At 43.1% G+C, this 21,899-nt stretch overlaps 1 protein-coding gene across 12 annotated transcripts in view; it reads left to right on the forward strand.

The window, feature by feature from the left end:
- The window catches only part of PDE11A (phosphodiesterase 11A), a 749,805-nt gene that overhangs the window by 419,271 nt on the left and 308,635 nt on the right, over window positions 1–21,899 (forward strand). For all 12 annotated transcript variants that reach the window (XR_011022809.1, XR_011022806.1, XR_011022807.1 and 9 more), the window contains one exon: window positions 4,990–5,122. Coding sequence is in view for 1 of the 12 variants with exons in the window: in XM_068245440.1 (XP_068101541.1) it covers window positions 4,990–5,122 (133 nt within the window). In the remaining 11 variants the exon portion in view is untranslated. The remainder of the gene's footprint in view (window positions 1–4,989; window positions 5,123–21,899) is intronic.

A 21,899-nucleotide genomic window follows, 5' to 3' on the forward strand; every position in this document is an offset into this window, starting at 1 on the left:
ATGGAGAACTTTCTTCTGCTTTACTTGTAAATACTTAATTACAAGACAATCTGATAATTTGTGCATCAATCAGCAGTTATCAATTTGCTTCAGTGAAGTGTAACTTTGCCTCCCAGTGAATGTATATCAGTCTTTTTCTATTAGTTATGTTGCATTTAATGTTTTACACCATAAAAGTAGTTCAGTAGGTAGAAAAGTAGAAGTTTTTGGCTAACACGGTACAGAAACTTTTTTGCTACTATCATGTTTTACAGCAGAAATGCAGTTTTGAGTTTCATACCACTTTAAAGCCCTCAATTTGTCTCATATTTCTTTTAAATATTTATTTTGTGGAATACATCAGAATTTGCGCTTCACAAAGTGTTGTGCACTACACTTAACCCATTTTTGCATTACTAATTTTTTTAATTATTACTATTTCCAGGCTAGCTGCAATTGCAATATTGACTCCCTGTGGATTGCCATACGTAGATTTTATGCACTGCCGTATGCAACTTTCTGTGTTGCTCATTCAAAGTACAATGAATAGGATCAGTCATACAACAGACAGCAAGTCAGGCACACACCTGTCACATTCCTCTAGTGAGAGCAATCCCGTAGGGCTGGGACCCACTAGAGATCAAAAATTACTATATAAAACGCTAGTAGTAAACACAGAACAATTTCTAGCATTTCAGGGAATCTGAATTTGGACCCTGCATTACCTGAATTAAATTAACCTCAACTGCGATTTTGCCAAATCACAACTACTGCTATGAAATCACCGCAATAGGCTCGCATTAGCCTAGCTATTCCTCTAAAGTGGAGATCGTGGATGAAACCGCTCTAGTTGGTCCCGGGCCTAAGAGTCTTTTCCCAGTTGTGCTGCATGCTTATGTGTCCACTAACGTGGGTGCATTTTTCCACATGTGTTTTGTTGTGCAGTCTTTTTATAAACACTTGCATTTCTGCCTTCTCTTAGTTACATTTTCCACACACAAAAGCAGTGCTTTTAAAAATGCAACACACTAAAAAACACAAACACACAAGTCTAATGCAATGGCTCATGAAAATTCACACAAATGCACATAGTTTGGAAGAGGCACAATTAACCATACATTTCCCAGCAAGCAGGGCTGGTTTTAGCTACAATGAGGCCCTGGGGAAAAAGTTACTTTGGAGGTCCCTCTGATGCCCCCCCTTCCAATCAAAGAGCCCCCAAGGCCTCCGAGCCTTCTGCCAGGCCCGATCCAATCCCCACCCCGGTCACAATATATCATTATGTGTCCACCATCATATGTCCCATAAAAAGCATTTTCGGGGTTCCCATTATTCACCTCCTCCTTTTTCTATACAGAGTAAACACACTGCATCCCTGCTGTCATGGGTCACCATAACTGGAGGGGCACCATGGGGACCCCTTACAGGCTCTGGGGCCCTGGGGCAGTTGCTCTCTTTGCTTCTATGGAAGCGCGGCCCATCTACAAGCAATGTTTTTTGCAGATTGCTGAAGGAGGGATAAACATAAATATTGATGGGTTAGCTGCTCTAGGTTGCTGTGGTGTGGGTGATGATTGAGCTGGATACTTGGACATCAGTAGAATTCCTCAGAGGTCCATCTGTCACTAGTAGGCCTTTAGATGCTTGTCACATGTCATGAGCTAGCCCACACAGTATGAAGGGTACAAGCTCAGAGTGAAGCAGGGCCCCTTGGTGAAGTCCTTCCCAGTGCCTCTTTTTTTAATGCCAGGACTGCTCTATCCAACTGAATGTGCTTCCGAATGCCACTTTATTAAAATGACACCTTGCTCAGCATCCCCACTTTTGTGGGGATGTGTGAAGGGGAGTAATGAAAGGAACCAGGGGAGTTATGCTAGATTTGGGGTTGTAGGAAGTAGTAATAGGCTACAGCTGTGCTAGGTTTAGGTAAAGTCTAACACCTAGATAGAGTTTTGCTAGACTGGGAGGGGCTACAAACATACAATTGTGCATTTTGGAATGCATTTTAAGGCATGTGTTTCTTTACACTAGCCATTGATTGCAATGATAAAATGCATGCCTTGTGCGGAAAAGCAGTGCAGGTTGTATTTTTTTTTAAACACTATGTGTAATCACAGAAGGAAGCCTACAAAAAACAGAGCGGCACCATAAACTAGCAAACATTATATGCATTTGCACAAGTTGTTTTGGTATGTGGCAAAATGCTGCAGTTTCCTAAAGTGTGACCCCCTGGCTAACGTTGTTCAGTGTGTTCTGCATCAGTACATCCTCTTATATGCCATGAGTTGTATTTAAAAGCTGTCACTGAGCTTTTAAGACTTATTTTTCATGTTATGAGCGGTGTTATTTCCACGCAATGTAAAGGTGAGCTTGTGCCTGGTTAGCTACACAACAGGAGCCTCTTGGAACAGATGACCATTAGCTTCTCATGCAAAGACTATAAGGATTCCAGCATGTCATATGCTTTGCTTTCTGTGCCTTACTGTACAGTCATCTGTAATGAGGTGCTGTCCATGGTGCTGCTTACAGACAGAGCAAGCACTATTCAGGTATGCACAGTACATGCGGAACAATGAGTCAGAGGAGGAAAGGAGATGTGAAGGACAGGGCAGACGTGAGGAATTTGTCGTGCGGGTTAAAGACAGAATGCAAAAGACTGGTAAGCAGAGTACATACCCCAATGTCCACTATTTATAGATGTCGTGCTAAAAGTGTGTATACAAGCAAATCAGTAATTACATACACATTAACCACAATCCTCCACTACCATCAGAATACAGATCACAATATACAACATTGTTGGTCCTTGATATCACAATATCAAATACCAGGAAGCAGGGGCGTAACTAGACGGGAGCAGCCCCTGCAACTGCAGGGGGGCCCAGAGCTGTAAGTGGGCCCCAACCACTACTCTGGAGCACTTCCTCCAGATCATGTGTTTTTGTGGCTACAATTGTTATGGGTGTGGCATTATTATGATTATGATGCCCACACTTGTTTTATGACCTTTGCAAGAAGGGCCCCCAGGCTGTGAGGGTCACAAGGGGTTAGAAAGGGAAGGTGTGTAAACATTGAGGGGCCCCATCAAGGTTTTGCAAGGGTGCCCCATGATTTGTAGCTACACTCCTGCCAGGAAGTGTATAAACCAACAAACGTTAATGAGATGAAAGGGTAGTAGAATCTTTTTCAGAACTTTTTCCACTCCTCCTCAATCCTACTTTTGATACACATAAGCAGGGACGGATTTACAACATTTAGGAGCTTGTAGAGGTTTCCTTCCACCAGTATAGATAGCTAGATGTGCCCCCGGTAATACATACCCCCTTCCCCAGTATAGGTGGCAGATATACCCCAACAGTCTAGAAAGTTGAATGTGCCCCAGTATTAGCTAGACCCCAGTTTAGATAGCAGATGTCCCTCCATATAGATAGTCAGACAGATGTGCCCCCAGTAATACACCCCTCCCCCCTCATATACATGTAATTAGGGCAGCTGGAAATTTGGGTGCAGGTTGAAGCCGAAAAACTGCTCACCCTGCTCCTGCAAAAGTTCCAGCGGCGTTAATTACTATTTCCCCTCTAGGCTGCTGTGTACTCCGGGGTAAGAATACATTTGGCTGCCGTCTATTACTTGCGGACGAATTTACACGGTTTTTCCAGAAATGTGGGCGCTGTCTTTTGGAGGCCACTTTGGTTAAATGATAAATTGCCAGTATTTCAGCCTATGTGTCAGTACAGATGACAGAGCATGGTTCCAGGGTATGAGTCTGGCCAGCAGCTTATCTCATTCTGTTTTTTAGGATTTGACCTGCTATTTTATGAATCATAGTATGTTAGCAGTTTATATACTTTAAAAACGATGTTGTACTATGGTAAAAAAAGGTTGTATCATACAGCATTTTACCATGTGGCACAAAAAAACATTCTTTGAAGTCTCTGTGGGGGAGCAATAGTGATTACTGGGCTCTCTTGTTATAAGTGATAAATAGTTGTGTTTACTGCACTTACATGATAGCCTACAAATATAGCAGGTAAAGCACCCTGGTAATACTCTGTCATCAGTAAGATTACTACAATACCTGATTTTCTTGTGTAAAACCATGACCCTAATGGTCTTCAACTACTTAACACTATGCCAGTGTTGTAAAATTTATTCTTAAGAATACAGCTTTAGGGACGGTCAATGAGATGCAAAAAAAAAAGGGACGCCCGGAAAGTAACAGTCATTTTCAATTAATCAGTTAATGAAACATACTATTTTATTTAAGACACACTATTATATCTTCTGATTATTTCTCTACACTATGACATCCTTTATTTAAGCAAGTATCCTATCTTATTACAAGGTTTTCAATCCTTTTGGTGTACTGGCTTTACACTCCTCACCTATGGTTTGGTGGAGGGGGGTCTTCAAGTAAATGCTGCTGAACAAATCTTTACTGGCATTCTGCTGTCATATGACAAGCAGTGCTGGGAGGGAATAGGTTAATCTGACAAATGCAAGTTAAATTACGCTGAAAAAGTACCTTATGGGTGACATAAAAGCAAATGACCCTTGTAGTGCTGTGTAGAAGCAAGTTTATGCAAATTTACACAACTTGAAAATAGATCAACCAAATCCCACCTCGACTTCAATTGGTCCATTTTCAAGTTGCATACATTTTCATACAGATTTGCATAATCCTGCATTGACTCAGAACAAATTGTATCTCTAACAACTGTCATACCATAGGATGATTCTTATGTCATGTACAGTATTATGAGAAATCGTCAATACTCATAATGCTTTTATTGCTATTAGTTCACTGCTGTTTAATAAAACCTTTCAAAAGTAAGAAAAAAGGTCTTTGTGGCATTTTTTATATTTTCTTCTGTAACTTCCTCACTCTGTCTTTCGGCCCGACCATCCGTTCCATATCAATGCATCCTGTATTGGTCTATAAGCAAGCTACTTCTATATGGCAGTTCACTGACCTCATAACAGCCTTCTTTTCCTTTAATGTCCTTATAGTTTCAAAGACAGTTTGGAGAAGTCTTCATATTCTGACTGGTTAATAAATAACAGCATTGCAGAACTAGTTGCTTCAACGGGTCTTCCAGTAAACATAAGTGATGCCTATCAGGATCCTCGCTTTGATGCAGAGGTGAGTGTACTAAAACCATTTGTAACTTAATGCATACAGCTTAGGAAAGTTACATGATGTCCTTGAGTTTTGGTGGACACAAGTAGGTGTACATAATTTGTGCCAGCCAGCCTTCAAAGTGTAAGTCATTTGTTTTATTGGCAGTAAAGGATCAGCCATCCTGTCTCCAGCTACCACAAGTCTTAGGCTCAACACACACCATACAATCTTGGTTGTTCAATCTTACCACTTTCATGTAGTATAAGAGCTTATCCAATCAATCATTCAAGGGGCCTGATTCACAAAGCGGTGCAAACTTTTTCGCGGACTTTTGCGCGCGCAATTTGCCGCGATTTGCGCGATCGCGGACTTTTGCGCGCGCAATTTGCGGCAAATTGCGTGCGCAAAAGTCCGCGACCGCGCGCATCGCTGCAAATTGCGCGCGCAAAAGTCCACGAAAAAGTTTGCACCGCTTTGTGAATCAGGCCCATTGTATTTTCAATCTGTTGGCCCTTATACTACATAGATTTGGTAAATCTGTACAACCAAGATTGTATGGTGTGTGTTGAGCTTTACACTGTAAAGACCAAACTGTACCTCCTGTTCTTTCTATGCAGGCCAGATGTGCCTACATGGTAACACCTAATAAAACTATTTGGATGATAACCAAAGACTTTCCAATCTGACAGATGTGCTCACCATGTTATTGCAATATCACATTTGCCTTTCCTTATCAAGAGATGTTGCAGTGGCCCCTTGTGTTTCCTGGTCAGAGGAGGCTGTTTACATAATTCACATTGGGCTTGATTCACTAAACCGTGATAACTGATATCACGGTCACGCTTGCGTTTTGCGTGCGTTATAATGTGAGTAAGTTTTCCACGCGCAATCGTGAATGTTCACGCGCAAACACAAATTTTGGAAAACTTACGCACATTGTAATGTGTGCAAAATGCAAGTGTGACCGTAATATCAGTTATCACGGTTTAGTGAATCAAGCCCAATGTGCGGGCGCCTGTGTACCCTCTGCAGGTATCTTAAACTTACTTTCCATATTTAACATGTAGCATGAGGTTATAGCAGAGGTCACAATCACCCACAAACCGTGTATAATATGTAGAACAGTAGGCTAGGCAGACAATGCAGAGGATGGTGGCAATAATAAAAGAATACCTATAAGCAAAGACACAATGGATCAGGACTGTCCAACGCCAGTCCGTAAGGGCCAAGGTCCTCACACATAATTGGTACAGCTCAAATGAATTTATGGGACTGAATCATGTAGGTAGAAAAAAACAAAGTCTTGTAAAAGTAATACCTATTAATGGCTAACTGATAAAGTTAAATAATGCAAGCTTTCTGGGATCTAGTCCCCTTATTCGGGCATATTTTCAGATGTTAGCTGTAGTAAAACACTGATGCAGGTAAATAGTAAACACAAAGATGGCAGTTGTGCTGGTTGCTGTTTAGCAGTTAGATGTCAGGTGATCAGCAAAAAAACCAAAACATTTTTACTACTATCATCATATGGGACTGAATCAGGAACGGTGTGGTTTATCAAGCAGAACACATTTCTCCATTCCTCAATCCATCCTAAACACTGGCATGGATATGGCCTTCAAGGACTGGGATTGGACAGCCTTGCCAAAGATAAAATATGTACAATTATGTTGAAGTGGTATTATCCAAAGTACCTGCTGCATATATAGAAGACAATTCAGATGACCACCAGTCGTTTCCAACCAGGGAAGAACAAAGTTCTTACAGTGTAGCTCCACTATCATGGAGTGAAAATAACCATTTCTTCCAGGACAACTATATGCATTAGAAACATTGTAGGTAGAGATGAGCGTAATGACCTAATTACGATTTCGCGAAATTTCGCGTAATTAGTGTAATTACGATTATGGCCGTAAGTACATAATCGTAATGAAGAAGGATTTCGCGAAATTTCGCGTAAGCGTAATTTTCGCGTAATTTTCGCATTACAGTGGGTAATTTCGCATTAAACGCTACCGTAATTTCGCGTTAAACCCTAACGCTCCGTATAATATAAAAAAGCCGCCGACTTTAAGGGTTAATAGCAAAGTCCCCTTAAATGCTAAGAGCCTCAAATTTGGAGAATATATTAAGGAGATCAGGAGGAATAAGAGGAAAAAACTTTTTTTCAAAAAGACCTTATAGTTTTTGAGAAAATCGATGGAGCCGGCGGGGACTTAGCGTCCCGCACGCACCCGACAGAGCTCTGAGCTATATAGCTCAGAGCTCTGTAAGCATCTTTGTATTTGGGCTCCAAGGAGCCCCATTGGTCCTTAGCAGACCAATGGGGTTCCTTCTGATTTAAAGGAACCCCATTGGTCTGCTAAGGACCAATGGGGCTCCTTGGAGCCCAAATACAAAGATGCTTAGGGAGCTCTGAGCTATATAGCTCAGAGCTCTGTCGGGTGCGTGCGGGTGCGGCGGCTGAGCGGCGAGTGGCGTCGGGTGCGGCGTAGTTACTTGTAACAAAGTTGTTACATTGTAATAACTTTGTTATATTGTAACTGTTTAGTATATTTCCGAGGATATTGCGTGGGAACTGGCTTTTAAAGGGACAGGTAAGTATTAATGGTTAATTAAGAATATTAAAGGACTTTTTTCGTGGTTATGTTTTTTGTTCAATTAAAATACTTTTTCTAAGTGTCTGTGTGTTTATTTACTTTTAACTCTTAAAGGAAATGGGTAAGGGGTACAAGTACCTCTATACTCATTTCTCCTGGGAGGGGGGGTGGGCATCTGGGGGACCCCTTTTTAAAGGGGACTCCCAGATTCCACCATGAACCTCCCCCCAGGAAATCGCGGCCTCCACCTCCACCGCCCATCGGAGGTGGAGAAGAGCCCCTTGTCCTTGGATTGGACAAGGGCTCGGAGGGGGAGGGGAAAGCTTGGCTGCCCCTCCCCTTCCGAGACCCCCCCAATCCATGGACCATGCGGGCTGGTATAGTCAGGGTGCGGAGCCCCACGCGGCCGGTGCTCCGCATTCTGGCTATCCCAGCCTGCATGGGGGACAAGGGGTTAAAGAGGTCTGGGAGGGGGGACCCCACGTCGTTTTTTTTTTTATATTTCCCACACTCAGAACGAAGTAAGTAAAACTCTTCCCACTTGGGGGAATCTATGAAAATAATACACTATTGTTACCTGTGCAAAAAAAACTGACATTTTCCGAATTTAAAAGACATTTTCGCCCTTGAAACTTAAAAATCGATTTTCTCAAAAACTATAAGGTCTTTTTGAAAAAATTTTTTTCCTCTTATTCCCACTGATCCCCTTAATATACCCTGGGAATTTGGTGTTCCTAAACTTTAAGCAGGCTTTGCTATTAACCGTTAAAGTCGGCGGGTTTTTAAATGTTTACATTTTTCCTTTGAAACTTTAACATCGATTTTCTCAAAAACTATAAGGTCTTTTTGAAAAAAAAATTTTTCCTCTTATTCCTCCTGATCTCCTTAATATATTCTCCAAATTTGAGGCTCTTAGCATTTAAGGGGGCTTTGCTATTAACCCTTAAAGTCGGCGGCTTTTTTAGATTATACGGAGCGTTACGGTTTAACGCGAAATTACGGTAGCGTTTAATGCGAAATTACGGCATGAACGAAACGCGAAATTTCGCATTGAAAATTACGCTTACGGTATTTTCAATTACGATTTTAATGGCAATTACGCTACCGCAATTTCGCATCGTAATCGCGAATTTCGCATGCGTAATTATAGTAATGCGAAATTTCGAAAATTTCAGCTCAACTCTAATTGTAGGAAATTTGCTTTAGGATACCTCCATGTGACATCACCAACCTATCATACCTAGTAGGAATCCGCATTGTGAATTGCTCAGTTTACTTTATATAGCGTTGCATAATATTTTAGCACTATAAAAGTACAATAAAACAATGATAATAATAATGCCACCTTTCATTGTTCTGAGCCCTAAACTAATGAAATCTAATTGGTCCCTAGGAGAGACTTGCTCTCCACACTGCCACACTAAATGACCTGGATAAGGGTGTCATGATCTCTGCCAATGTGGTCAAAAGTCAATATGGAACGATTCTCACTATCCACATACAGTGGAGACCTGGCAGGATTCATTTTATTTACTTTGGTTCTAAAGGAGACACCAAGCACTGCAAGCCCCATGGACCCTACAATTTACACTTTTCATTAGTGTATTGTACAATGTGTACAGGCAGAGCATTGCTTCCAATGCTGTCACAGCTGAAATGATGCACCTAGTATTTCATGCAGTGTAAAATATATATGGAGTATCCAATGTGTGATTTGGGAAATAACAGGAATGTATTGCATCATAAACGTGAATACTTAACATGTAAAAGATGTTAAATGGGATGTAAGGTCATGTTATTCAGCTGTTGATCATATAAATATTTAATGCCACCGTATGGTAAAAGAAACAGTACTGATGGGATTCATTTTACGTGGATAAGAAATGGCAGCAATCCTATACTGAGCTCCAGGGGATATACAAATGCTGTATGTGCACTCAAGCCACTGGGCATTATTGATGAAAATTTGAAAAGTACAATCCCGCTATTGAACCTAAAAAAAATGCTGCAAATGCATATCAGTGGAGAGGGTTTTTAGAATTTAATTTTATTGAAAATTAAGTTTGCATTTTAATTTTCAGCCATCTGTGAATTTCCAAAAAGGACACTATGCTCCTGTTGTGCTTCTTTTTATGTGTGGTAACCATACTCTGGAGTACAGGCTAGCCACACAAATGCCCAACTTCCTTCATGCGTAATTTGCTGCATACAGCAGGGACCCTTGTAGCTGTGCCTTGCTCTAGTGATTTGCAGCTGGCTAATTTGTATGTTTCTGCTAGGAACACTGTGTAATGTTTTATATTCCCCAAAAAACAAAGTAATCAGGCAAAAATTATAATTGCCATCAATCCGTACAATGTTTAGACCTAAAAGATATTTTTAGTACATTGACAGGAAGTTGAATTACACTGAATTCCTGACCGTCACGTGGGCTCGCACATGCCTTTCCTATCAAGACAGATTCCTGGCCTTCGCTGTCCAGGCTCTCTGTAAAGTCAACAAGACAATTTAACAGAGTAACCAAGCAGCTCGGGGTGACCCAAACCACTAGGAATGTATAGGGGGCTAAAAGAGACGAAAAGCCCTTGCAAGTTTCCTTCTGTTTTAAGAAGGCAAATCACACCAAGACAATTTAATGTTCCACTTTGTGCTTTTCTGTTGTTCTGCACAGAGCTTCTTGTTGCTACAAAGCAGCTCTGCATGTTGGGTGAATGCCGGGATCAAACAAGAGAAAAACTTTGCAATGTGTTGCTATTGTGCTGCTGTTGAAAAATCGAAGAATGCATACACAAATTTTCATGAAGAAATTTGCTTACAAAAACATAATTCAAGTGTAAATGCTGCCTGATGGGCAGCAGGGCTGAGCGAGCTAGAAGCAAAACTGTATCCGTGTGCGCGCAAGGAGGGAGCTGTGGTAGAAAGAGTTAAGTCACCTCATGACAGCTTCTTGCTGTGTCACTCCATTTTCCCAACACTTGCTCCTTTACAGAAGAAGTTCAAGTCCTGAAGCAGGAAGTTTTTACCTTGGGTTCCTACACCAAATGAGTATAGGCATCCAGTTGGAAGACGTATTGCAAAGAATCAGCATAGTAGCAGATATTACTTGAAGGCTACCTGTCGAATCCCCCACATTGCATGGAGTTTGAACATCATATCTATTTATGGCCACCGTTAAGTCCACCCATAAGACAGCAGCATGCTAGTTAGAAGATATTTCGGTTACCGAATCAGAGTGAAAGAGGGCTGGTTCAGAAGAATGGCTGCTGGGGTCTGTTCCCTACATTTATTGCTAGGGATCCAATGAGTCGCAATTGTGTCATCATTGAGAAGAATGGGAGCGTTTATTGATGATTTACGTCATTTAGTTAAGTGCTGTGCTCAGTCAGTTTTCACAGTTACGGTCTGTTCCCATAGGCTCAACTGCGACGTGACCACAATTCGACGGCAGGTGATGTCAAGCGCTATTCTGTGCAGCCAGATGGCCGATGGAGTCTGTCTCTGTTTTTTTTCCCGCTAAGAATCCACCATGTCGTAACTGTGTCTTCATTGAGATGAATTGAAGCATTCGGTGTTGAAGCATTTGTAGACTCCAAGTAATACAGTGGGATACGAAAGTTTGGGCAATCTTGTTAATCGTCATGGTTTTCCTGTATAAATCGTTGGTTGTAATGATAAAAAATGTCAGTTAAATATATCATATAGGAGACACACACAGTGATAGTTGAGAAGTGAAATGAAGTTTATTGGATTTACAGAAAGTGTGCAATAATTGTTTAAACAAAATTAGGCATGTGCAAAAAAGAAATGAAATCAATATATAGTAGATACTCCTTTTGCAGAAATTACAGCCTCTAAACGCTTCCAGTGGGTTCCAATGAGAGTCTTGATGAAGGTATTTTGGACCATGGACCATTCCTCTTTACAAAACATCTCTAGTTCATTCAGGTTTGATGACTTCAGAGCATGGACAGCACTCTTTAACTCACACCACAGATTTTTAATTATATTCAGGTGTGGGGACTGAATGGCCATTCCAGAGCCTTGTACTTGTTCCTCTGCATGAATGCCTTAGTGGCTTTTGAGAAGTGTTTAGGGTTGTTGTCTTGTTCAAAGATCCAGCCCCAGTGCAGCTTTAGGTTTGTCACTGATTCCTGGACATTGGACAGAATCTGCTGATAACGAGTGGAATCCATGCATCCCTCAACTTTGACAAGATTCCCAGTCCCTGCACTGGCCACACAGCCCCACAGCATGATGGAACCACCACCATATTTTACTGTAGGTAGCATGTGTTTTTCTTGGAATGCTGTTCTTTTTTCTCCATGCATAACACCCCATGTTATGCCCAAATAACTTAATTTTAGTTTTCATCAGTCCACAGCACTGTATTCTAAAATGAAGCTGGCTTGTCCAAATGTGCTTTAGCATACCCCAAGCGACTCTGTTTGTGCTGTGGGTGGAGAACCGGCTTCCTCTGCATCATTCCTGCATAGAGCATCTCCTTGTGTTGAATTGTTGAACGATGCACAGTGACTCCATCTGCTGCAAGATGATGTTAAAGGTCTTTGGTGGTGGTCTGTGGGTTGACTGACTGTTCTCACTATTCGTCGCTTTATTTGTGTATTATTTACACTTCAAGCCTTAACTTGAACTGAGCCTGTGGTCTTCCATTTCCTCAATATGTTCCTAACTGTGGAAACAGACAGCTGAAATCTCTGAGACAGCTTTCTGTATCCTTCCCCTAAACCATGATGGTGAACACTCTTTGTCTTCAGGTCATTTGAGAGTTGTTTTGAGACCCCCATGTTGCTACTCTTCAGAGTAAATTAAAAGAGGAGGAAAACTTAGAATTGACCCCCTTAAATAGTCTTTCTCATAATTGGATTCACCTGTGCATGTAGGTTGGGGTCACTGAGCTTACCAAACCAATTTGAGTTCCAATAATTAGTTCTAAAGGTTTTGGAATCAATAAAATGACAACAGTGCCCAAATTAATGCACCTGCCTAATTTTATTTAAACAAATATTGCGCACTTTCTGTAAATCCAGTAAACTCCATTTTACTTCTCAAATATCACTGTGTGTGTCTCCTATATTCTATAATAAAATCCCTGGGTCTCTACGGCCTGTCCCTGTGTGTGTGTGTGTGTGTGTGTGTGTGTGTGTGTGTGTGTCTGCTTCTAGACCTGACAGTTTGCTGTCTGTGAACCTCGTTGCATTGTGGGAAATAACAGCTTTTTCCAACTGCCAAGCAAGCAACATCTCCCTGTGTGCATATACTGCAGACAGCAGTGGAGGACGAGCGAGCGGGACACATCTGTGCTCGCGTTGTGGGAGGGGGGGGCGCCCATAGCCTAGCGCCCATAGCCTAGCGCCCATTTTCTAATGGGTGGGCTTTTTTATTAGTATGATATATTTAACTGACATTTTTTATCGTAAAAACCAATGATTTATAAAGGAAAATCATGATCTGCTATTATTCTGATCAATTGCCGTCATTTATTCAGGCACCAAGCTTGATTGAGATTTCCCGAATGCTACATGTGGAGTTCACAGTTGCCATTAAATTGTGGCCTAGTGGTTAGAGCTCTTACCTTGCAGTGCTGGGTCCACAGTTTGAATACCACCCAGGGCACTATCTGCACGGATTTTGTACGTTCTCAATGTGTCTGTGTGGGTTCCCTCTGAGCACTCCGGTTTCCTCCCACATCCCAAAAACATACAGATAATTAATTGGTGGAACGCAGCGTGACCAAGTGTCTCCGCGACACGAAACGGCCGTCGCTCTCCCCCGTTATTACCCGCCACCCACCTCCTCCTCCACCATTGCCACACAGGCTGGTGTGTGGCAGTGGTGGTGGAGGAGGTGGGTGGCTGGTAATAACGGGGGAGAGCGACGGCAAAAATCAAAATTCACTTATTTGGGGCTCCCTCCAGCCCGTGGCAGCCGTCCTGTGCCCTCGCCGCAGCTCCGGTGGCTCCCGGTGTACTTTCCGGTGTCCAGACCGGATGACATCGACGTGACCACGTGACCCACGCCGTGGAGCGCAGATGAAGCCGACCCGGAAGCCGACCTGGCGAGGTCGGCTTCTGCAGCGAAGGACACCAGGAGCCACCGGAGCTGCGGTGAGGGCACAGGACGGCTGCCAGGGGCTGGAGGAAGCACCAGGTAAGTGAATTTTGATTTTAATTTTTGCTTGGACCATTACTTTAAGTGACAAGACAATATACTGTGTACAGCGCTGCAGAAGATGTTGGTGCTATATAAATATTAAATAATAATAAAAAACAATTGTGTGTCATCAGAAATGTATTTAGCCTCGGCGAAATGCGCTGTTGGCAGTGTGAAACGACCCTGATAGTTTGTATTTGGTCATTTTTTCTGTGTGCCACTGCCATCTTCAGCTTTTAAGTCCATCTGCCACTTGTATTTTGCTAACAGATCCCCAGTAAGTTACTGGAGTTGGAGTAATTATGGAGAAACTGAGAAAATAAATGTCAGTGAAGATTACGGCCTGACCAACATTAATGTCACGCAGGCAAATAGCTTGTGACATTTTCAGTAGTGAATGGCTCTCTCCATGGATATGCTATGTCTGATTTAGCCCTTAAAATGTAGAGGAGTTAATGCAGCTGTCTTAACTGGCTATCACTACTGCTTTATGCCAGTAGGCTGCTTGGCTAAACTTCCACAAGGAGAAATATAATGTGGGATTCGTTCATTTGAAAGACCAATAATTATTTCAGGATTCATGTCGGAGAACTGTTCCTTTTGTTCCTGAGCTGTGTGGGTCTGTCTACCACATAGCAATCAGACTAAACCAACCAGTAATGACTCAATGGGAGCCCTGCATCCACTTCTACTGCATTATCCCCTCTTCTCTGGCTTTTATAGGCTTCATCCCTGAACATTAACGTGTCAAGAGGTCGATTTAGTAAATGTAACACAGTGTTAGCCGATAGGGGTAAGAGTCGGATTTCTAAGGAGCTCAGAATTATAGGTGGTCGTAAATCTTCTGCATATCAATCCCCTGCATATCATTCAGCAAAGTGAACGTAATATAAAAATCCCATCATTTTCCAGCACTCTCTTTAAAAGATATATTGAGTTAATGAATAAGTTGAGGATTAATATACAAAGTATGGTAAATCGCTGCAGTCAGAGTTTAATGGTACGAGCTTAAAGTTAACCCGAGCGTAAGCTCGGGTTCAAAATCAGACCTTACGCTTAAGAGATGGAAGCCTCAGGATCCTATTGAGCACAGGTGCCCATTAGGTAGATTGCGATCTAATGGTAGATCGCGAAGGACTTCATGGTAGATCCCGACCCCACTACATTTTCCATTCTGTATATATAATTGTGCTCCTAAAATTGTACATAGGTAGATCATTTTGACTTGCTATTTTTTTGAAGTAGCTCACAAGCCAAAAAAGTGTGGGCACCTCTGCTATTGAGGCTATTCTCAATGGTCTTAGGGCCTGTACACACTGAAAATCCCAAACGCAGATGCAATTGCCTTTTTTAAATCAAATTTCTACTTGTGATCTTTGTGCGCTTGCGATGCGCTTGCCATTTTGCTGAGGCTATCTTTTCCTGGTTTCCTCCTGATTGTTTACCTAAAAAAATGCAATGAAAACCACATGCATTGTGCTCAGCATTTACTGCGATTGCGTTTCTCTAAAAACACATCGCACCAGATTTTCATGATTTTTTGGCAAATCCTGGCGATTTAAAAAATGCATGAGATTATAAGAACGCAGTGCAAACGCTGCAGTGTGTACAGGCTCTTAATCCTCAGTTGCTGAGAGCGGCCCCCTCCACATAGGAGCAGCGCAGCTCGTCTTCCTGTATCATGGCTGCTCAAGCCCATCCGTGCATGCGCAGTAGCACGAAGCCCTCAGCTCATACAGGTGACGTATGACGCGGGGAGGGGAACAGAGGAGGAAGAAGCCAGGAAGCCTGCACATGCACAGAGAGGACCCGCAGGCTTCCTGTTCAGAGATCACAGCCCGACTTTCGGCAGAGTCGCCGCTGTAATGTAATTTAGAATGGGCAAACCGGGAGGCAGAGACTTTACCACACCGCAGGGTGAGTGTATCGGCATTACTAATTATACGTGGGTATGCTTAAATGCATACCCAGTGGCTTTGCTCAGGGGCCCTTTAACCCCTCCAGGTCCCCACTTCCAAGTACAGCCAGTAACCCTCATGGCCCCCGCTCCAGCACCCAAGGCTGAGAAACTAAAGTACTCCCCTCCATCCCTCCCACCCCAGCCGTCACACACTGATTGCTATTAGACTAAGAGGCGCCCCAGGGCCCCCAACACCCCCCCCCCCCATATATGGCTTACAGTCACTGCCATGTATCCCCTTTTCTTATTTATTTCTGCTTTAAACACAATAGGGAAATGATATAGCTGAGAAAGTTGTGTGCTCCCTCCTACACTGCGCCCTGAGGCTGGAGCCTCTCTAGGCCTCTGCCTCCGCCCAGCCCTGCCCCCACTTGCAGTCAATAACTTTCTTGGGCTGACTTATACGTAAACAAATTCCAGCTTAACAGGGTCAAATTTTAGCTTTGATTTATATCCAGGGATATATGGTATTCAGTTTCATCTTTACTACTTCACTACTCAACTGAAAAGAGAACTCCTTACTGTCTCAGCTTGCTTTTAAGCAACACAGCACAGGAACTTCATCATCATATGGCTTCACTTCCTGTCACAAAGGAAGTAGGAATTGTTTTTAAAGAAAGCCTGGCAATTCTGTAATTTTAAATCACGTGCAAAGCATATGTCAGCCTTAACTGAACCAGGTGAAGAACACAATGATTAAGGCTGGTTTCACAGTGGGACGTTACAGGCGCACGTTAGAGCAGCCTGTAACGCAGCCCACCGCACAGTAATGAAAAATTAATGGGGCTGTTCACAGTGCCCACGTTGCGTTACATTGTAACGTTGCGTCACAAGACAACGTACTGCATGCAGTACTTTAGACGCGGCTGAGCCGCGTTAGACTGCTTGCACATGCTCAGTAATCTTGTGGAGGAGCGGAGAGCGGCCAGGCACATGGCTAATTAATATGCACTGCACGTTGTGACGTGCAGTGTTTACTTTCTGGAGCGGCCGCTCTGTGCGGTGATTGGCCGGCGGGACCACGTGATGCCGCATGCGCACAAGAGTGCGCATCACGGCATCACTGACGCCAGAGTGAGCTGCACAACGCGGCTCACTCTGACGTCCAGATCCAGCACCACCAGGCGTTCCGTTAGGGGGACGTTATGCGATCTTAACGCCCCCTCTAACGCAACGTCCTGGTGTGAAATTAGCCTTAATGCACCAATAAATTATGTGATTCCACTATAGCATGATGTTCCTTACATTTTCTTTATTGCTTATACCTATTGCTTTATCATTTACAGCACTTACACTCATACATCCAGTGTGACCTGTCTGCCTACTCAAGTGCATCAAAAGTTAGGATTCCAACATAGCATACCTGTATAGAGAGATCTGCCCCGTCAACCCCCCTCCCACCGCCACCACATTTTGTGCTAGCAACAGTAAATATCATCTCTCTACTCTAAGGACCCTTTTACACCATCTGCACTCCAATTCAATTGTTGGAGTGCTTGATTTTTGCAGATTGTGAAGGCAATGGGATTATGTTTATTGTGGTGACCCTATTCTACAGGATAGATTTGACTTATGGCAATTCGGTAAGTCAATGCATGTTGCATTTTTTGTGCGCTTGGAATTGGCCGCTATTACCTTTTTTTTTTTTTTTTTTTTTACTAGCTGCCGATAATCTTGGGGAAAAGTGCAATCGCATTGCTGTGCGTTTTTTGTCAGCCAGAGGCAGGGTTTCTAACATCACAGTCATATACTTTCCCCTACTCTTCCACTAAATCCCTGCATAAATCAATCAGATAGTTAAAAAGAAACTAGAAAGAAACACCTCCGTTTTTTGTTTTTTAGGGAAGCAAAGATATGTAATTGCTCTGTACTTACCAGGCACATGGCACTCTACTGCTAACTGTCCTTGTGAATCAGCACAGTAAGACAACAGTGGAAATGGATAGGATGGGTTTCCACATCCATATGTACAGTATAACAAACATTGAATCTGTTATACCATTACCAGTTCTCAGTAGGACTTCATAACTCCCAAATCCCAACTGTCCCTCTTTCGGAAGGACAGTCCCTCTTTAGGAACCAAATCCCTCTTTCTCCCTCATTTGACCCTCTTTCGAGACTCTAAATGTACTGTAATAAATGCAATAAATTGGTATAATTCTTATTTTTAAATGCTAAAATGAAGAAAAACTAACAGTGATAGATAGGATAATTGGGGTTTGAATGATGAAACTACAGCTTTTGTTTCTGAATTCTTTGTGATAGGTGGGACAAGGACTGTGGTGGGGGACGTGGTGTTAAGCTTGGAGGTGTAATCTCCACAGTCAGCATACAACACATAAGCTGACGTGAAGGAGGTACACACACCAGCACAAGGGATCAGGATATCCCCAGTTTAGTGGAGGAGAGGACTGACTCCAATAGGAGATTGTGGTGCACAGAGCCGGTGCAGATCCGAACAGCCACAAACACTTTCGTAATAACGTCTCAGCGCAAAGTAGCGCTGAGCGCATAAACCAGGACTGAGGAGATCAGGACAGGTAGACAGAATGAACGCTTGCTAGCTAGCGATTAATTAGCGACAGCAAGCGTCCAAAACCAGACAGACTGGAATGAGGCAGCCAATGCGCTGCGGCGATGGCGTGCCTCACAAAGACAGGACAGGAGAGACAGGAAATAGTAGGATCAAGATAGATGAACGTAACACAGATAAAATACACAATAAGTATGTTTTCCTAGCGTATTACAATTACAGCTATCAATGAAACTATTCGTAACGTCTGACTAACATATGTATATATCGGCAATGAACCGATATATGACATAAGCAGGAACTCTGACTAAGACTGGAGTAATACAGGGAACAGGACTCAGAAGGATTCGCTATCTCTTCGCAGAGATGAACGCAATCCACAAACAGGACCAGGAACAGGATAACTAGCTCAGCGTGCTGGAACGCTGACTAACGGAACACAGGATATAAACAGTTCGTGTACGTATATATCAGCGACACTGATATATCAACGTAACACGGATACAAGGAAAATAACAAAATGCGCAAGTATGCGTATATATTGGCGATGAACCAATATATGACACAAGACAAGCAAGTAACAACTTCTAGAACAAGAGCAGAACTAGGAGGACTCGCTGACCCCTTCGCAGGAGTCAGCGCAGTCCACACGGACCAGGAACGAGGTGGGGCACGAGCAGAGTAACAGATAGAGTCTGAGACTATGGTAGCCCATGAGACATTGCAGGAAGCAGTTCTTTATACTGAGGTCATCCAATGGGAGCAGACCTGCAGATTCCCACACAAGTGAATGGTAATTAATCACAGGCTGATAGCAGGAAAAGGCAGACAATGATATGCAGCCTGCAGGAAAGGGACTGCCCCTCCACTGCAGCAGACAATGTTTGTTTACATAAGAGCATGTTAAACTGTCATTAATTTCAGAGTGACTGCAGATGGAATCAGCAACTAGTTTAAGTGCAAACCAAACTATGCAAGAAAATGCATGTAATGACATCAGAACTGCTTGGGTTACAATACCACTGCAGCCAGCAGTAAACGCTGCAGACATGATCATAACATTACCCCCCCCCCCCCTTAAAAGCGGATACCAGACGCTTTTCGAAACTGAAATTCCCAACAAAACAATCTGACTGATAATTCATGATGACCGGGACAGCCCGGCAAGACCAAATTCCAGAATCAGTCCCCACAAGACTGGACCCATCAGAACCAGAACCTACAGAACCATGCCCGTCAGCACCACAAGCCTCAGTGTGATACCCATCAGAACCACGACTTCCAGAGAAAAGCCCCCAGAAACTCTCTGAGCGATACCCACCGCCTTCCCGGGACTGTCCAAAAACGCCAAAGCCTTTGCAATGCCCACTGGAACTGTCCCCACCAACACAAAACCCACCGTTGAACCAGTCCAAGGTACCAGGACAAGTTTCCTCAGAGATCTCCCAGAACACTTGGAAGCTCCAAAGAGATCCCCACAGGTCAGAACGCCCCTTAGGCTCACATGGAGAACCATCAAGAACCCCTATGGAACCCAGGGCAACTCTAGAGTCAGGGTCACAAGGACAAACATCAAGATCAGGGTTTTTAGGGACCAGAACCATCTCCGGGCATGCAGGCCAACCGGCAACATCAGAACATGTCTCCACTAGGGAAGCGTGTGAGCACGCCAACACAGACACACTTGGGCACTCTGGCATACGAAGCACATCTGGGCACACTGGCACAAGAGAGACTTCTGGGCATGTCAAGGAACTGCAAACCTCAAAGTCAGTCAAGGTAGGACCGAAACCAGGACTGGGCAAAAAAAAATCATCATGACTAGACTTCACAGTTACTGGATTCTCACTAAAAAATGCAGGATCAGACTTAGATGTCTCTGATTCCAGCAAAGTTATTAACAAATCATGTTCAGGGGCATTTACAAGACAGGACAAATCTTCTGATGTATGCACCGAACTAGACAGGGTTCCCATAACTTCTTCTGGACTAGACAGAGACTCATCAAATACACTGGATTGGAGCTCATGAAGGGCTGCAAAACAAGTCAGTAGTGCAGCAATCCCCACTGAACTAGGCAAAACTGAGTAACTCACTGGACAGGAAGGGGACTCAGGAACTTCTGCCACACCGGCCAGAGAACCAGAATTTTCCAGGATACAGGGCTGGGTTTCAGAAACACTCATTAACCCGGACTGAAATTCTGAGATTTCTATTATTTTTTCCAGTGAGTCAGAATTATCCATGTTACAGGGCAAGACTTTTGAAACATTCAGAGGACAGGGCTGGAGTTTCTCGGCTGTTACAACACTGGAGAGGGACTCAACAACATTGGTTAAATCAGACTGTGTACAGGGCAAGGTATCTAACACACTTGCTGACGAGGACAATATTTCAATGGCTTCTGCTTCGCTGGGCAGAAATTCATCAAGTTTTATTAGAGCAGACTGTAATTCCAAAACAGCTGCTAGACAAGTGAATATTACTGCAACACCAACTGAGGTAAGCAGTGCCTCAGACTGTTCTGCTAGAGGGTTTGAAGTATCCAAAGTACTGGGTGAAGCATAAGACTCTGTGACCACAGCTTCACTGGACAGGATCACCGAACAGTCCACACTGCAGGGCAAAACCATGGAAGCACCTGCTGGACAGCATAATGATTCTGTGACCTGAGTTTCATTGGAGAGATCTACTGCACAATTCATGGTACAGGGCAAGTTCACTGGAACATTTTCTGAACACGGTAATAATTCTGCGATTTTGGACTCACATAGCAGACGCTCTGAGTTATTCATGAAACTAGAGTGAGGTGTAGAAACAGGAAGATCAAAACACAATGTTTGCGCATCTAAATCACCATTCAATTGTGAAATTGGAAAATTCAGATGCTGGGGTTCTGAGATTTCTGGACAGGATTGCTGGGACTCAGAAACTGATGTAGTGCATCTATTGGCATCTGCTGGATCAGACAGGAGTTGAACTTTATTAACACAGGTAATTTCTGCAGAAGTGTTTGCAGAGACAGGCAAGATTTTTCTGGTGTCTGTTTCACTGAACAAAGACTCATGAGTACTGGCTAGGCTGGACTCAGAAGTCAGCAGGACCTCTGGGTCCTCTGCTGAGAAATTTGTGCAGGGCAAGATTAAGGAAGTATTAGTAATTTCTGTCTTACTGGGAAGTAACACTGAGTTATCCATGGTACAGGGTGGAATTACAGGAACTTCAATTTCACACAAAAGGAGCTCTGAATCACTCGCTGAATCAGCCAAAGGTGCTGAAGCAGGCGAGTCCTCAGGAACTGAGGAAGTGGAACAATCTCCACTTGACAGTGTGTCTTCCCTGGTATTAACTGATTGAATCTCATAAAAATCGTCCAGAATCATTCTCCACACATCGATCAATGGAGCCACAAAGTCATACCCACACACACCAGTTTTTATTAGGTTATAGGCAGACTTAATGCATGCATTCAATACTAATTCACTTTTTGCACTGTAAAACTGACAAAATGAACTTGCATCTTTCTTCCATTCA

Source organism: Hyperolius riggenbachi, chromosome 7 (genome assembly GCF_040937935.1).
Source record: "Hyperolius riggenbachi isolate aHypRig1 chromosome 7, aHypRig1.pri, whole genome shotgun sequence".
NCBI classification, from domain to species: Eukaryota; Metazoa; Chordata; class Amphibia; order Anura; family Hyperoliidae; genus Hyperolius; species Hyperolius riggenbachi.